The following is a 19,249-nucleotide window of genomic DNA, read 5'->3' on the forward strand; positions in this document are numbered from 1 at the left end:
CGTGGTCCATACCTTTGCATGGGATGCGCCTTCTATATGTGGAATAACTTTACGCCGGACGTACGCCTTACGTAAACGGCGTATATTACTGCGACGGGCGCAAGTACGTTCGTGAATCGGCGTATCTCAGTCATTTACATATTTGATGCGTAAATCAATGGGAGCGCCCCTTGCGGCCAGCGTAAATATGCGCCCAAGATACGCCGGCGTAGGAAAGTTACGTCGGTCGGAGAAAAGTTACGTCGGTTGGAGGAAGCCTATTTTCAGGCATATCTAGTTCTATGGATACGACGGCGCACATTTACACTTACGCAGCATGAGGCAGATTCAGAAAGAGATACGACGGCGTATCTCCTGATACGCCGTGGTATCTCTGAGTTCCGTCGGTCATATCTATGCGCCTGATTCATAGAATCAGGTTCCGCATAGATATCCCTAAGATCCGACAGGTGTAAGTGACTTACACCGTCGGATCTTAGGCTGCAATTCCAGGCCGGCCGCTAGGTGGTGTTTTGTTTTTTTTACGCGACAAATATGCAAATTAGGATTTACGCCGATTCAGAAACAAACGACCGCCCGGCGCATTTTTTTTACGTCGTTTGCGTTCGGCTTTTTCCGGCGTATAGTTACCCCTGCTATGTGAGGGGTATCCTATGTTAAGTATGGCCGTCGTTCCCGCGCCGAGTTTTGAAATTTTACGTTGTTTGCGTAAGTCGATTCGGAAACGAGCTGGACGTAAGTTACGCTCACGTCGAAACCAATGACGTCCTTGCGACATCATTTGGAGCAATGCACGCTGGGAAAGCTTATGGACGGCACATGCACAGTTCGTTCGGCGCGGGGACGCGCCTGATTTACATTTTAAACGCCCCCTACACGGCAAATTTGAATTCCGCTGGAGGATTTACGATACGCCGCCGCAAGTTTACAGGCAAGTGCTTTCTGAATAAAGCACTTGCCTGAAAAACTTGCGGCGGCGTAACGTAAATCAGATAGGTTACGCGGATCTAAAGATCCGCTGACCTATCTGAATCTGCCCCCATATGTGTAGATACGTCGGCGTAAGTGTTTTGTGAATGCAGGCCTATATAATCCAGCTGTGTGTACTTCATTGGGAGTTCACCCATTGCTGGATCCAGATTGTTGAGCTTGATCCAAATTCAATGCAAATATTAATTTTAAACATTTGCATTTGTTAAATACCGTTCTGCAACTGTTTATTAAACAAACGCCCTCACAAAATCAAATTATAATCTGATATAATTTTATATATATATATAACAGCATTTGAGGAGGACATAAATCACTTGAGGAGCATCGGAGATCACCAACATCCAAAACTTGAGGATCATCGGGAGATCACCAACATCCAAAACATTTACCAAGAATAAAAATGAAGACAGTTGCCGTTGTCCTGTTAATTTTCTGCTTTGGCCTTTCTACAGGTAAGTAGCCTATGGAACTTACATAATGCAAGCCTCTATTACTCTTATGCCGCATACACATGATTGAAATTTACGATGAAAAAAATCAGATTGTGTGTGGGTCCCATCGGACTTTTTTCCGTCGGTGTTTAGAAATAGAACATGTTTTATTTTTTTCCGATGAAAAAACGATAGGAAATTCCTATTGTCTGTGTGCAACTCCGACGGAGAAAAAGCCCACCCATGACGCTTGACTGGGGTATTTTAAGCCATCTCAGACCCCCCCATGGACAGTTCTTACAGACCATAATGGAGATATATATATGTATATCCTTATTGACATGATTAAACTTTGTGTAGTCTTGGATACAGTAGGGAAAGGTTAAAACCCCTATTAAGTTATTTTTTGTTGTCTGTGTCCTGCTGGGGAAAGTTGTCACCAGAACATTTGTCTCTATTGGAAGATTTCCCTTCAACGCTTGCCCTCCTGGCAACTCCATCATTTTCGATTGCCCCTCGCTTTCGATGCCAGTGAGAATGGTCACCAGGACAAGCAGAGGGGTAAAGCTCCCCAGTGGAGACACAGATAACAAAAACAATTTGGTATAGTACCTAACATTTCCCAACCCTATCCAAAGCTACAAAGAAATGTGTATGAAAACCCCAGATCAATGTTTTAATTACCGTATATAATCGAGTATAACCCGACCCGAATATAAGCCGAGGCACCTAATTTTACCACAAAAAAATGGGAAAATGTATTGACTCGAGTTTAAGCCTATGGTGTCTATGTGCATGCCTCACTGTGCCTTACTTGGCCCCACTGTATCCATGTCCATGCCTCACTGTGCCCATGCCTCACTGTGTCCATGCCTCACTGTGCCTCACTGTGTCCATGCCTCACTGTGCCCATGCCTCACTGTGTCCATGCCTCACTGTGCCTCGCTGTGTCCATGCCTCACTGTGCCCATGCCTCACTGTGTCCATGCCTCACTGTGCCATACTGTGCCCATGCCTCACTGTGTCCATGACTAGACTTACGTTTAACATGGGAGTATATAGAAGGGGTGCCCGGCTTTGAAAAATCACTGCTCCCCGGCTGTAGGTCCCCCAGACAGCAAACTTTGCACAGGTATTTAGCCAGGGGACCTACGGTCGGCCGGTACCGGGTCCCCAAAATCTGGGAGATCAGGCGGAAAAAGGTGACTCGAGTATAAGCCAAGGGGGCATTTTTAGCACACAAAAAATGTGCTGAAAAACTTGGCTTATGCCCCGTACACACCATCACTTTATGTGATGAAAAAAAATTACGTTTTTAAAAACGTCACTTTAAATGACCGTGTGTGGGGGAAAACGTTGTTTTATGTCTTGTAAAAAACGACAAAAAAAAATTGAAGCATGCTTCAATTTTATGTGTCGTTTTTCAAAACGTCATTTTTTACTTCACAGAAATTGACCGTGTGTAGCAAAAAACGTCGCTTAAAACTACGTTTTTTCACCCGCGCATGCCCAGAAGCTACTTATGAAGCAAGCTTCAATGGTAAAACGTGGTGAACGTAACCTCACTTTGCTAGAACATTGTGAGAAAAACGATGGTGTGTAGGCAACTTCGTCTTTGAAAATTTAAGTTTCAAAAACGTAATTTTTTACTTCACAGAAAATGTTGTTTTTTTTCATCACATAAAGTGATGGTGTGTGCGGGGCATTATACTCGAATATATACGGTAGTTGGACATCATGCCTTTCTGTATACACTTTTCTTGAGCAAATGCTGTTTTTGTAATTCTGTTGAAAAAGTCTTATCTGAAGATCCTGCCAGTAACAGCACTTACAGTTGTAGCCTAATACGTTGCATTATAGAAAAGGATTGGATGGGGGGATCGGGTAACAAATCCGGGGACTTTATACGGTGTCAAATTAAGAATGTAACGGAGAATGATAATATAGATAAAAATATAATTTATTAGAAAATACAAAATTTCAAAAGGTTGAAACATGACATTGTTGATCCTTGTAGTCATATAGCGGCTCGAATAAAACAAGCAACACCCAGACCTGTTAGAAATTGCCCGACATGTTTCGCTACAAGCTTCATCAGGTCTGGGCGTTGCTTGTTTTATTCGAGCCGCTATATGTCTACAAGGATCAACAATGTCATGTTTCAACCTTGTGAAATTTTGTATTTTCTAATAAATTATATTTTTATCTATATTATCATTCTCCGTTACATTCTTAATTTGACACCGTATAAAGTCCCCGGGTTTGTTACCCGATCCCCCCATCCAATCCTTTTCTATTTTGTTATGGGATGTGGTGTCCTCTGATTTGACTCCCTATGCCTCATAAATTTAATACGTTGCATTGTTAGCAGTAGCATTGTCAGCTTGCCATGGGTGATACGTCAGTCTGCCATTGGGCTGCCTGTCAAGTGTATTACATAGGCATCCCAACAGCCAAAGCACAGCAGATCCCCAATGCTGCTTCCAGTTGGGAATGGTAGCTTAGGGCTTCAGACTTTAACAGAAAGTGCCGTGCTTGACAAGATCCCATGGTAAAACAGATTCACTAAAGTTGTATGTATACAGTACAGTGAGGTACTGAATGATAGATTTAGGGTTTACATGCATTGATGTGTTACCATATAGCAGATTGCCCACTGGATGGTTTACAGCAATGGGCAGGATAACATGTAGCATCCTGTACTACAGAAAGGACAAAACTTGGGTTTAACTGATTGATTAGAACTGATTATTATTATTATTATTATACATTTTTTAATGTTTTATTTTATTTTTTTTAGTTGAAAACACAAAATGCTATGAGTGCCGTCAATCTAATGCTCAATCGTGCGAGGGTAAAGAAGTTGATTGCCCAAAAGGCAGCTCTTGTATGACTATCTCTACAAAGACTGGACTCAGTAAGTGACCATCTTCCATACTTCTGTAGATGTGTAAAAAAAAAAAATAGTTTTAAGTTGTAATGAACGTATTAAATCACCTGCAAATAACTTAAATGCGTAATAATACCATTTATCAATGTAGCCTGCTAAAAAAAAAAAAAAAAAAATGTTTTTGTAAAAATTATAACATAAACAGATGTAAAGCCAACTTCAGATACTCATTGGGGTAGATTCAGATAGATTTGCGGATCTTTAGATCCGCGTAAATCTATCTGATTTACAATCCGCCGGCGCAAATTTGAGAGGCTAGTGCAGTATTCAGAAAGCACTTACCTCCAAACTTGCGCTGGCGGATCGTAACTCCCCCGGCGGAATTCAAATTCCGCGGCTAGGGGGAGTGTACAATTTAAATCAGGCACGTCCCCGCGCTGATTTGACTGCGCATGCGCCGCTGGCGAAATTTCCCAGTGAGCATGCTCCAAATGACGTCGCTAGGACGTCATTGGTTTCGGCGTGAACGTAAATTACGGCCATCCGTATTCTCGACCGACTTACGCAAACAACGTAAAAATTCAAAACTCGGCGCCGGAACGACGTCCATACTTAACATTGGCTGCACCTCCTAATAGCAGGAGCAACGTTACGACGAAACCGACTTATGCAAACGACGTAAAAAACTACCGCCGGACGCACGTACGTTTGTGAATCGGCGTAAGTATGCAATTTGGAAACTCTACGCTGACAACTACGGGAGCGCCACCTAGCGGCCAGCGTCAGAATGCACCCTGAGATACAACGGCGTAAGAGACTTATGCCAGTCATATCTTAGGCTACAGTCGGCGTATCTAGTTTCTGAATACAGAAAGTAGATACGCCAGCGCAACTTAGCAATTACGCGGCGTATCTATGGATACGCTGGCGTAATTGCTCTCTGAATCTACCCCATTGATGTCTTTTTTTTCCTTTATTTTTGCCTGGTGATCCAGCCAGTCTTTATATATATATATATATATATATATATATATATATATATATATATATATATATACAGAACAAGCTGTCCTCCAGATGTAATGCCGCAGACACACGATCGGGTTTCTCGGCGGTGAAAACACTGCCAAAAAAACAACGGGAAAACCGAGGACCAGCTTGGTCCCTTTTCCCCCTGTGTACACACGGCCGGTTTTAGCGACATGTTCTCTCTTGGTCAAGAAAACCGGCCGTGTGTAGGCTCCACCGCAGTATGGAGAAACTGCAGAGGAAAAAAACGCTGCGTTTCACGATGAGAAAAATTAAAACATGTTCTAAATTTTCTCGTCGTGATTCTTGGCGTTTTTTTCTCGTCGGGAAAACTGCTGGAGAGCCCACACACGTGCATACAGACGGCCATTCAAAAGAACCGCCATTCTTTTGAATGGCAAGAAAGTGGTGACTGCATCGACTACGATGAGCCGACGCTCGTCACATTGGATGCCGTCGCAGCCATCTTGCTACACCCCACACTAAACTTGTATGCTACCGCGCATGCGTCAAAGTCTTACCAAGCATGTGCGGGTTTACCTGGAACAGGTAAGCATACAGACGACCAGTTTTCTCGTCAGGAAACACAATTTTCCCGTCAGGATTCATGGCTGTTTTCCTGATGGGAAAACTGCTAGGAAGCATACACACGACCGTGATTCCCGGCCAAATGCTCTCCTGGCAGTTTTCCTACCGGGAAAACCGGTCGTGGCTTTACTGGCGTTTACTGGCAGGAGAAAATAGCTTGTCAACCAAACTGGATGGGGGGAGGTCTTTCAACATGTTCAAATCAGTTTGATTTAGTCACAATCAGCAAATTAAAATAGAGCCAGACTTCCACTAACACAGATGTGATCAAAAGTTCTCTTCTGTGGGAAATATTTGGTTTATAGCTCATCAAAAGTAAAAATTTATTTTGGGATTTGGCTCCAGAATTATGTTCCCGGCCGGACTGACAGGAAGTGCACTATCTGATAGGGGACTGGGGAAGAGGAGCTTGGCCACGCTACAGCGGCAGCCTACAGGGAAGAAGGGGAGGTAAGAATAGAAAAAAAATTGTAGCGCTAACGTAGGCTTTGCATGCGGGGGGGGGGGGTGCTTGGGGGCCCCCATTTTGCTTTGGCCCCCAAATTCCTTCAAACGGCCCTGCCTATCATCATGCTCATTGTCAGTACATGACCCCATTGGTGATTTGGCTTCTTGTACTGCTTTCCCTCCATTTTTTTGAGGTCTAACAGGCCTATACCAAGTCAAACTCAGGTACTTATACTGCTTGTATTATACAAATAATACATATTTTATGATGTTTTAATGCATTGTATTTTGATTTTGAATTGTACAATGTGAGAAATATTTTTGATATTTAAAACCATTTTTGTTTGCAGATCACACCTACTACGCCATTCAGAAACGCTGCTCTATGAATATGAAATGCAATCATAGCATGTATGCCTATGCTAGTGGCGACGTTTACTTTGACCTGTCAATTGATTGCTGTGAGGGAGATCTTTGCAACAGTGGCGGTGTTATTAGTGAGTACGATTTATGCGTGTGTTTTGTGTTTGATACCTCTGCCCAAATCTGGCACAGTTGGAAACACTGAAATGCATTTTACACACATCAATGTCCAACTCATACGTGCTTCATGTTCCAAAAAATTGGACAAAAAAAATATTTATTTTATAAGGAACATCCTGAAATGTTAATTGTGGCTAACCACTTTTCACTTTATCCTAAAAATTAACAGTACACTTCCTGTGCCAAGGCACACCTTAAAATATGGACACTTACCTGTCCAGCGCACCGAAGTCGTCAGCCGAGGACGAGCAATCGATCATCCCTCGGCTGCACCCGGCGCCATCCTCGGTTAGGGATGGTTCCCTACTGCGCATGACTGAGTAGCGCGCCGTGCCGCGCCGTCACTGGTCCCCGCTCTCTCCTGGAAACAGTGTGTTTCCCAGAAGACAGCGGGGGATGCGGGTAGGGGCGTGGCTGCCGCAATACTGTATTCCCGAAAGTGGGTGCAAATACCTGTCTTAGACCGGTATCTGCACCCCCCTCCCCCATGAAAGGTGCCAAATGTGACACCAGAGGGGTGGAGGGTTCGAAAAGTGGAAGCTTTTGGGTGGAGCTCCGCTTTAAAGGGGTTGTAAAGGTTCATGTTTTTTCACCTTAATGCATCCTATGCATTAAGATGAAAAAACATCCGACAATACTGCCCCCCCCCCCCCCGAGCCCCCGTTTTACTTACCTGAGCCCTCAAAAGTTCCCCGCTCGCCCCCGTCGTCCTCCTCGTTTCTGAGCCCGGCCGTTGATTGGCTACACTGGATGGATTGAATGCAGCACAGCCATAGGCTGCTGTCATCACATCCAATGACGCGGGGCGCCGGGGGCAGGGCAGAGTGATACAGTGAATGGCAATAGCCGCCGCCTGTATCACGGGAGCGCGCCTGCAGGAACTCAACACCATGCGAGCTTGCATGAAGGTGTTGAGTTCTTGCGAGGAGGAGCCGAGACAGCCGCCGAGGTACCCCAGAAGACCAGATTCGGGGACACTCTGTGCAAAACGAGCTGCACAGTGGAGGTAAGTATAACATGTTTGTTATTTTAAAAATATATATATTTTTGGCTTTACAACCCCTTTAAATAGGTTGTAAAGGTTAAAAAATGTTTAAACAACAAACATACCATACTTACCTTCGCTGTGTAGTTTGTTTTGCACAGAGTGGCCCCGATCCTCGTCTTCTGGGGTCCCTCTGCGGCTGTCTGGGCTCCTCCCCGCAAGAGCTAACCCCCCTCTGGGAAGATTTCTCCCAAGGGGGTTAGCTTGCAGGTGCGCTCCCGTGTGATACAGTGGCGGCCATAGCCGCCAAGTGTATCACTCGCCCCCGCTCCCGGCGCGCCGCATCATTGATTTGATTGACAGCAGCGGGAGCCAATGGCTGCGCTGCTATCAATCATCCAATGACGAGGCCACAAGAGCTAGGGGAAACCAATGCAGCATTGCGCCCACAGAGATTCGGGCCTCAGGATACATTAAGGGGAAAAAAACGGTAGGTTTACAACCCCTTTAATCCCAATAGCTCTTCAGCTCTTCTAAGGCACTGCTGCCTCTGACTGCTAGTTTTATTTGTAGTGTGATTTAACTGCTTGCTTCCCACAGGACGACTATAAATGTCCTGTCTTTTAAGAGAAATATCATTGTTATGGTAGCAGCTAGCTACCATAACCCCAGTATCCCCTTCAAGAGCTGGCGATTCTCTTTCAGATAAAAGTGGTCTCTGCGGCGGATTCACCACGAGATCCCTTTTATCGGCCGCAGGCCCCCCTCCCAGCACGCTCCAGTGCCCTCTGCCGCATACCGTGGCCATTGGTTGCGGCGGAGGCGCTCCGGACCTGTCTCTAGCCTGACATGGAGACGAGTGCCCATCTCCAAGTCATTGGAGGGCTGAAGCGACGTCAAAAAGTCACTTCCGCCCATAGCTCTTAAAGCGACATTTTATTATTATTTTTTTATTTATTTTTTATTGCATTTTAGTGTAAATATGAGATCTGAGGTCTTTTGGACCCCAGAACTCATATTTAAGAGGACCTGTCATGTTTACTTCTAATACAAGGGATATTTACATTCCTTGTAATAGGAATAAAAGTGACATCTTTTTTTTAAAGAACAATGGAAAAATAAAAGGTAAAATAAGTAATAATAATAAAAAAAAAATTAAACGCACCCCGTCACGCCAAACTCGCGTGCAGAAGCGGGCGCTACGTGAGTAGCGCCCGCATATTAAACCAGTGTTCAAACCACACATGTGAGGTATCATCGCGATCGGTAGAACAAGAACAATAATTCTAGCCCTCTGTAACTTAAAGGGGTTGTAAAGGAAAACATTTTGTTTCATAATAAGCATACTTTAACATGAGTTCGACTCGAACATTGCCTGTTCGCCTGTTCGGCGAACAACGAACAATTTGGGATGTTCGCGGCAAATTCGTAAAGCCGCGGAACACCCTGTTAAAGTCTATGGGAGAAATCTAAAGTGCTAATTTTAAAGGCTAATATGCAAGTTATTGTCCTAAAAGGTGTTTGGGGACCCGGGTCCTGCCCCAGGGGACATGTATCAATGCAAAAAAAAGTTTTAAAAACGGCTGTTTTTTCGGGAGCAGTGAATTTAATAATGCTAAAAGTGAAACAATAAAAGTGTAATATTACTTTAAATTTCGTACCTAGGGGGGGTGTAAAGTTAGCATGTGAAATAGTGCATGTTTCCCGTGCTTAGAACTGTCCCTGCACAAAGTGTCATTGCTCAAAGAAAAAAAGACATTTAAAACTGACTTGCGGCTATAATGAATTGTCGGCTCTGGCAATTTAGAGCAAATTCATTCATAAAAAAAAAAATAGCGTGGGGGTCCCCCCAAATTCAATTACCAGGCCCTTTTTTTAATTAAGGGGAATCCCGCCGTCAATTTTAAAAAAATGACGTGGGGTTCCCCCAAATATCCATTCCAGACCCTTCAGGTCTGGTGTGGATTTTAAGGGGAACTCCACCCCAAATTTTAAAAAAAATGGCGTGGAGTTCCCCCAAAAATCCACACCAGACCCCTTATCCGAGCACGTTAACCTGGCCGGCCGCAGAAAAGAGGGGGGGACAGAGTGCGGTCCCCCCTCTCCTGAACCGTACCAGGCCACATGCCCTCAACATGGGGAGGATGTCTGACTGTCTTTGAAATTGCCGTAGCCCCTGTTCAAATCCAATCTGGGGACAAAACTGGGGACAGACTTGGTTCGGGGACAGTGTCTTCAAACTGGGGACTGTCCCCTGAAACCAGGGATGTCTGGTCACCCTATTCTAGAATCCTCTAGAAGACAGGGGGAAGTAACGGAGCAGCAGTCTGCGAGATTCTGAACAGCCCTAATGAATGAACTCCTGCTCTTCTGATTACAGTGGAGTCAACAAAATTTACCTAGCAGCTCATTCAACCTCTAAGTGGGGGCTACATCACTCTTCTGTAAACTACTAATCCCTTACCCACTATGTGATGGAGATAGGCAAAGCCAGAAGTGTCTGTAGTCCTGCCTAAGTGGCAATCATGGCTTCCTTCATAAATACAGTGGAGGTGTGAGTGTAGCCACCCTACAAAGAGTATGTAATTATAAGGATTACCAAGTAAAAAGGCAGGACAAAAGGAAAATGAATGCAACCTGCACATTTACAGTATGCAATATATTACTCATGCATCACAATGACATTTTTTTTTAATAATATATTTTACACCTTTATCATAGTTAAAAATACAACCTATGACTACAATGGGCCTGAATGTCCAGTTTGCTCTTCAGTCGATTCCTTGGACATTTGTGAGGCTGTTAGCACTACAGTCTGCAGAAACAAGACTGACTATTGTAACTATTTCACTGGACATCTCGAAAGACCAGGTAGGTTTTCTTCCATTTTGGGGGGGGGGGGGGGCGGTCTTTTGCTTATGATTAAAGCTATTTGCTTTAAACCCTGGGTAGGCAATCACATCCCTTGGTTCTGATATCTCAACACTTCTTTAGATTTGACAACTCAGATTACAAGCATAATATACAGAACCAATCAAAGGGGCTCCGTACCTTGTGATCACCTTGATTGCCAATCACAGCAATAACAGATGTAAACCCTAGTGTTTAGATTTCAGAGTCCTCCCCTTCCTCTTGCAATGGAGTAATGAGAGGAAGCAAAGTAAGAAGGAACACTTAAAGCATGTGTATCCTCCTCTTGCACATTTTTACCTACAGGTAAGCCTATAAAAGGTCTTACCTGTAGGTAAAATTAATATTTCCTAAACCTGTACGGTTCAGGGGATATTATCCTTGTATGCAGCCATTGACGTCAGTTGCGCATGCACACTGAAGGTTCGGCAGATGCTGCCGGAAAATCAGAGCTCATTGCTGAAATGGAGGATTCCCACGCATGCGCGGGAGTGACATCATCGAGGCAACATGTCAGCTCCCTCAGAGGTGACCGGGAGGCTGTGCGGGTGCTTCATTCTAAGGTAAGTATTTCATAATGAGCTAGTATGTGGTGCACAACAGCTCATTATGCCTTTGCCCTACAGGTTTTTTTTTGGTCAGGATACAACCGCTTTAAGAGAATAAATCATAGGAATTGCCGGTGTCCCGCGATCAGTCACAGGAGCTGAAGAACGGGGAGAGGCGAGTGTAAACAAACCTTCCCCGTTCTTCTCTGTGGCAGTGTCACTGATCGTCTGTTCCCTGATATAGAGAACGCCGATCAGTGATGTCACGCATCCAGCCACGCCTCCTAAAGTAAGAATCACTCCCTTAGGGCACACTTAACCCCTTAGTGCCCCCCTAGTGGTTAACCCCTTCATTTTCATTGTCATTTTCACAGTAATCAGTTCATTTTTATAGCCCTTTTTGCTGTGAAAATGACAATGGTCCCAAAAATGTGTCAAAAGTGTCCGATGTGTCCGCCATAATGTCGCAGTCACGAAAAAAATCACTGATCGCCGCCATTACTAGTAAAAAAAAATATTAATAAAAATGCCATAAACCTATCCCCTATTTTTTAGACGCTATAACTTTTGCGCAAAACCAATCAATAAACGCTTATTGCGATTTCTTTTACCAGAAATATGTAGGAGAATACGTTTGGGCCTAAACTGAGGACATTTTTTTTTTATATATATATATATATATATATATTTTTTTTTTTGGGGGATATTTTGTATAGCAAAAAGTAAAAAATATTGTTTTTTTTCCAAAATTGTCGCTCTATTTTTGTTTATAGCGCAAAAAATTAAAACCGCAGAGGTGATCAAATACCACCAAAAGAAAGCTCTATTTGTGGGAAAAAAGGACGCCAATTTTGTATGGGAGCCACGTCGCACGACCGCGCAATTGTCAGTTAAAACGACGCAGTACCGAATCGCAAAAGGGGGCCAGGTCCTTTACCTGCATAATGGTCCAGGTCTTCAGTGGTTAAAGTGGTTGTCAGAAGGTTTTTTTATCTTAATGTGTTCTATGCAGAAAGAAAAAAAAGTCTTCTGTGTGCAGCAGCCCCACTCTGCCCCTGTAAGGCTGCATGCACACCTCCGCGACAAGATACGCCGCGTACGCGGCGTATTTTGCCGCGAGTGTGTAACTTTTTTTTTTTTTTTAACAAAGCCTTCCCATTGCTTTGTATGGCCGAACGCCAATGCCGCCTCAAAAAAAAGGGTCCAGGACTTTTTTTCAGGTGGCAGGCGTACGGCTTCTATGAGATGTGAACCATCTCCATAGACAGCAATGGGAATTCTCCCCTCCAGCGGCACGAGCGTCCGGCGTCGGGCGTTTTGTCGCGGAGGTGTGAATGGGCTCTAATACTTAGCTGAGCCCCATCTCAATCAAGCGATGTTACATGAGAGACTCGGCTGTCCAAGACTCCTCTCCTCATTGGCTGAGACAGCAGCGAAGCGCCATTGCCTCCCACGGCTGTCAAACAGTCAGTGAGCCAATGAGGAGAGAGAGGGGGCAGGGCCGGGCAGCTGCTCCATGTTTAAATGGACACACGGAATGTGGCTTGGGTGCCCCCATAGCAAGCTCCTGGCTGTGAGGGCACTCAACAAGAGGGAGGGGCCAGGAGCAGCAAAGAGGAACCTGAGAAAAGGAGGATCTGGGCTGCTCTGTGCAAAACCACTACACAGAGCAGGTAAGTATAACATTTTTTTTATAAAAAAAAATATATAGACTTTAGTATCACTTTACCTATTTCGATACAAGTACATTGCTTATTTTCCCCAAAAAAAATAAAAACAGGGGCAAAACATGAGATCATATTGCAGTATCTATGTTCCAAGAATGGGTCATTTTGGGGTGCTTTTACTTTCCTAAAAAAAAAATTTAGTCGATATGCTTTATAACAAAAATAAGGGGGAACGTTTTTTTCTTAATATAGTAAAAATGTAACATCTAATGGCTATTTTATACCACCAAAAGGAAGCTCTATCCGTTTCAAAAAATTATATAAAATATATTTATTGTACAGTGATGTATGACAATTATAAATTTGTCTTTGGAATGAAGGGAATATATAGGTTGGTAATCAAAGTGGTTAAACTTCTGGACTGCCGCACTCCAAAAAATGTTTGCCTTTATTGGTAAATAGCTATGATTAATCACTAAGTAATGGTGTGAAACGCGTCAGTGTTTTTCCATCTGACAATTGCGCGGCCATGCGACGCAGTACCCAAACCACATTTTTATAATAGAGATTTATTTTGGTGGTATTTCATCATCCCTAGATTTATTTTTTGCGCTACAAATACAAAAGTGTGACAGGTTTGAAAAAATAAATAAACATTTTTTTTTTCTGTTACAAAACTTTGTAAATAAACAAGTTATCTCCTTCACTGATGAGCGCTGATGAGGCTGCACTGATGAAGCAGTACTGATTGGCAATGATGAGGTGGCACTGATGAGGCACTTATATGCAGCACTAATAGGCACTGATAGCTGGCACTAACATGCAGCACTGATGGGCACTGATAGGTGGCACTGAAATACAGCAAAAAAAATACTGAACATTTTAAAATAAAGACTTTTTTTTTTATTTAGTTATAAAAATGCATTCTGCTACACTTTGTTGTAAAGATACCCCAAAATAGTGTATATTATTAAGTCTATGTAAAAGTTATACATATACAATAGTCTACAAACTATGGGATATACAGTATATTTGAAAATTGTTCAGTCCTGCTGTACTGACGGACTTTCATTTCTTGAGGCCCTAAAATGCCAGGACAGTACAAATACCCACCAAATGACCCCTTTTTGGAAAGTAGACAGTCCAAGGTATTTAGTAAGAGGCATGGTGAGTTTTTTGAAGTTGTCTTTTTTTGTCAGTTTTTTGGAAAATGAAGAAATTAAATAATATTTTTATCCACAAAGTTGTCATTTTTACAATCTATTTGTATTTCTCATACTTGCAATCCCCCCCTCAAAACACATTCTGCTATGACTCCTGAGCATTGGCATAGCACAGATGGGTCTGAAATCCAAGGAGCACCTTTAGGCATTACAGGGGAAACAATTATGTCTAAATTAGGCATCTAATTTTCTGACTACCAATTAAATTTTTGGAGGCCTTGGAACACCAGAACAGAGGAAACCACACAAAACCACAAAATTACCCCATTTTGGAAAGCCAACACTCCAAAGTATTTTCTGAAAGACATAATGAGTCTTTTGAAAATATCATTTTATGTTGGCGTATCCATTGATAAGCCATGTAAATTCAAAGCTGCGCCGGCGTATCTTCTTTCTGTATTCAGAAAGCAAGATACGCCAAAATTAGGCTAAGATCCGACTGGCGTAAGTCTCTTATGCCGTCGTATCTTAGTTGAATATTTACGCTGGCCGCTAGGTGGCGCTTCCGTCGATTAACGCGAGGAATATGCTAATTAGGTAGATACGCCGATTCAGAAACGTACTTCCGTCCGGTGCATTTTTTTACGTCGTTTACGTTAGGCTTTTTCCGGCGTAAAGTTACCCCTGCTATATGAGGCGTATCCTATGTTAAGTATGGACGTCATCCCTGTGTCGAATTTTGAAAATTTTACGTCGTTTGCGTACGTCGTTCACGAATAGGGCTGTACGTAAGTTACGTTCAAGTCTAAAGCAATGACGATTTGCGGCATTATTTCGAGCATGCGCATTGGGATTCTTTCATGAACGGCGAATGCGCCATTCGTAAAAAACGTCAAATGCGCGGGGTCACATGTAATTTAAATACCCACATCATCCACATTTGAATTAGGCGGGCTTACGCCAGACCACATACGTTACGCCACCGTAACGTAGGGCGAAAGTTCTTTCTGAATATGGAACTTGCGCCCTAATTTACGGCGGCGTAACGTATCTGAGATACGTTACGCCCCGCCGATAGATACACCAATGTATCTGAATCTGGGCCAAAGTTGTCAATTAATAAGATATTTCTAACAGCATGGACATACTTAGGAATACACCCCAAAACACATTCTGCTACTTCTCCCAAGTGTGACAACACCAAATGTGGGAGACTTTTTCACAGCCTAGGCATACAGAGGGGCCCAAAATCCAAAGAGCGCCTTCAGGCTTTCTAGGATCATAAATTATGCATCTAATTTCCTTACTACCAATCAGATTTATAGAGGCTCTGTAGCACCAGAACAGTAGAAACACCCACAAAATGACCACAATTGGAAAGTAAACATCCCAAGGAAGCATACCACAAGATTTTGGTAAATGCAGAAAATGTGTGATTGGACACCACAATCACATGGTACAAGACCATGTGATAACCAGGACACAGTGGTGATGCGATCTTTTGTGGCCAGGGAACACACCAATCACCAGGCTGCTGTATGCATGCTCTATAAACATGCAGTAGCCTCTGATGTGGGAGGATGTTTAGAAACATCCACCCACATCACCGCAGTCCCATCCAGCTGTTTATGTACATGAGCTGGATGGGAAGTAGTTAATGAAGGATGGGGAGAGGAATCTGGAAATGTGAAGTCAGTAGGATCCTGGGGTTTAGCTTTAACCAGTTAACAACCGCCCTATAGACGATATACGTCTACAAGGCGGTTGCTTAACTCTGGGAGGACGTCCATGGACGTCCTCCCAAAATCGCGCTCCCGCGCCCTCTGGGGCGCGCACACGGGATCACGGATCACGGTAGATCGCCGCTGATAGCGGCGGTTTACCACGTGATCGCTCCGTCCAATGACTGCTGTGGGTTGGATCTGTGACACATGCAATCACAGATCCAGCCAGCCATCCATCCCTGCTCAGCCATCCCATACCCATACTGTGCAATACTCTGCAATACCCCACAATACTCTGCAATACCCCACACTACTCTGCAATACCCCACACTACTCTGCAATACCCCACACTACTCTGCAATACCCCACAATACTTTGCAACGTCGCCTATGGGGATTTTTAAGTAGCAAAGTCTGGCGCCATTCCACGAGTGTGTGCAATTTTGAAGGGTGACATGTTTGGTATCTATTTACTCGGCGTAACTTCATCTTTCACATTTATGCAAAAGAATGAAGAAAAAATACTACATTTGCTAAATTTTATAACAGAAACAAAGAAAAATTTTCAGTCTTTTTTCTCTTATAGCGCAAAAAATAAAAAAAAACAACGGTGATTAAATACCACCAAAAGAAAGCTCTATTTGTGTGAAAAAAAAGGACGGAAATTTCATTTGGGTACAATGTTGTATGACTGAGTAATTGTCATTCAAATTGTGAGAGCACCGAAAGCTGAAAATTGGTCTGGTTATTAAGGGGGTTTACGTGCCCAGTGATCAAGTGGTTAAAGGCCAAATGTTAATGTTTAATTAGATGTTTATCATGCTAATGCTGATTTTTTTATTCTTTCAGATGGTGTTAAAACCCAATTTACTGCACGGGGATGCATGTCGGAAACGAGTTGTTCGTACGACTTCAGCCAAATAGTTGGATTAAAAGTGTCTGACGTTAAAGCAGGCTGCAAAGGTTACAAACACAATCCTAAGCCCAATCCAGAGCCAGAAAATTGACATCAATTCACATTGAAAGAAAGGTGGAACCCCAATCAGCTAGGGGAACAATTAAAAATATATGTATATGTTGTGTTTTACCACACACTACCTTCTGCTCTTCTTCTTCTTCTTCTTCTTCATTTATTCACTTCCATGTTGACCTTGTATAAACGCCACTACAGTAGCGCACAGCTGTGATGACAGTTTGTTTTCTAATTTATTACATCCTATTATCTTACAAAATGCTGGCACCTCCTTTTTTAACCCCTTAAATCAGGCCGCTGTGCGCATTTATGTAGAAACACAACGCAGCATTTATATGGCAACACAACCACCTTCACCAATAGCATTTGGCCACTGTTTATGGACAGGAGCCGCAGATTGGCTCCCGATTAACAACAATCACAATAATCATGACTGGAAATATTGCTTCTGCCACCAGAAAGTAAGAAACTAGCCAGCTGGAAGAGTTAAAGATAATGTGTGGTAAATAATGGATTATGGAACATTATAGCCTAATTGAACCTTCAATTTAAATTAGCTGCTGGTGCACTTTAGGCCTTTGATGATTATTATTTGTTGATTATATATGTAGGAAAAGCTTTGCTATATGCTTTCAACTGCTCAAAAAGTGCACCTTCTTGTAACTGCCAAGGCTTTGTACCTGGACACTATCCAGAGCTGTAAGCTTTTGCATTAAAAATGCTTTAATCTGCAACCAAATTGTCTCAAGTGTCTCATTTCATCACAGAAAACTTCAATATATTAGGCAACACGAAAACTGCACTATGATGAATAATGTAGCACTCGTCGTTTCCGGGCAGTCAAAAATATTTCCAATGAGTCTGGCAGGTTAACATTTTAACACACAAAGGGAAGCAGGGCTGTCTTTAAGGCAGGGCAAAAGGGGAAGCTGCCCTGGGCCCTGTCATTTTTGTTGGGCCCAACGAAGCTGCCTCATACTTGCCAACTATCCCAGTTTAAATTCCCTCGTCCACTGAAGTTTTAGTCATGTGCTGTGTCCTGATATCTCAGTGTGAAGTGCTGCTACTAATGCTGCCTAACTCTGCCCTATTGTTGTGTACATATTACTCACCTGCAGAACCTGTGCATATGTAAATAACTATCACTCATATGTAAATAAGGCCTCGTACACACGACCGAACATGTCTGCTGAAACTGGTCCGCAGACCAGTTTCAGCGGACATGTTCGGTCGTCTGTACGTCCGACCGGACAATTTTCCGGCGGATCGGACAGGTTTCCAGCGGACAAATGTTTCTTAGCATGCTAAGAAACATGTCCGCTGGAAGCCTGTCCGTCGGACATGTTCGGTCGTCTGTACGACTTACCGGACATGTCCGCCCGGCCAAAAGCCCTTGCATGAGTCGAAGTAATTCGACACATGCGTGGAAGCATTGACCTTCCAGGGTCGCGCACGTCGCCGCGTCATCGTATCCTGTCCGCGGGGATTCTGATTTGATGGTGTGTACAACCATCAGACCAAAATCCAGCAGCGGACATGTCCGATGAAAACGGTCCGGCAGACCGTTTTCATCGGACAGTCCGTCCGTGTGTACGAGGCCTAACGGGAGGGAGCATTCATATGTGAATAGCAGCGGGATTCATATGTAAATAGCTGAGGCGGGCGGCATACATATGTAAATAAAGGTGGCATTCATATGCAGGGGCGGACTGACAACTCATGGGGCCCCTGGGCAATAGGACATTATGGGGCCCCCGGACAATAGGAGATTATGGGGCCCCTGGGCAATAGGAGATTATGGGGCCCTCAGGCAATAGATTATGGGGCCACACAGTATACACACACACACACACACACACACACACACACAGTATACATACATAGTGTACAGACACAGACTCACAATATACACACACAGTATACATGCACACAGAATACACATACACACGCTGAACAGGTTCTGGAGAGGTGGGGCAGCTATAATCTTGGGATTTTAAAAAAAACACAGATTTTTACATACTGTCCCTAGTTTTACTGAGGCTGACAACTCTGATGGGGCCCCCCAGTGGCATGGGGCCCTCGGGCAGTGCCCGAGTTCCCGAATGGTCAGTCCACCCCTGTTCATATGTATATGTTTCTGCAGTGAAGAGATGATGTGCTGTAACCTCTAGCAACCAATCAGTGAGACGTATTACTGTACAGTAATCTCTAGCAACCAATCAACAAGAAGAAATCATGTGCTGTAACCTCTAGCAATTAATCAGTGAGCAGTAATGTGTGCTGTAACCTCTAGCAACTAATCAACACGAAGAAATCATGTGCTGTAACCTCTGGCAACCAATCGCAATCACTGCCTGAT

General features: G+C 43.5%; 1 protein-coding gene across 1 annotated transcript; it reads left to right on the plus strand.

The window, feature by feature from the left end:
- The first annotated feature begins 1,286 nt into the window (after window positions 1-1,286).
- Window positions 1,287-17,629, plus strand: LOC120916425 (phospholipase A2 inhibitor and Ly6/PLAUR domain-containing protein-like). Its single transcript, XM_040327389.1, has 5 exons — window positions 1,287-1,445; window positions 4,225-4,341; window positions 6,729-6,875; window positions 10,628-10,777; window positions 16,767-17,629. Exons 1-5 carry the CDS (start codon window positions 1,394-1,396, stop codon window positions 16,922-16,924), a joined length of 624 nt encoding a protein of 207 aa, XP_040183323.1. The 5' UTR covers window positions 1,287-1,393; the 3' UTR covers window positions 16,925-17,629.
- The last annotated feature ends 1,620 nt before the right edge of the window (window positions 17,630-19,249 follow it).

This window comes from Rana temporaria, chromosome 10, assembly GCF_905171775.1.
Source record: "Rana temporaria chromosome 10, aRanTem1.1, whole genome shotgun sequence".
NCBI classification, from domain to species: Eukaryota; Metazoa; Chordata; class Amphibia; order Anura; family Ranidae; genus Rana; species Rana temporaria.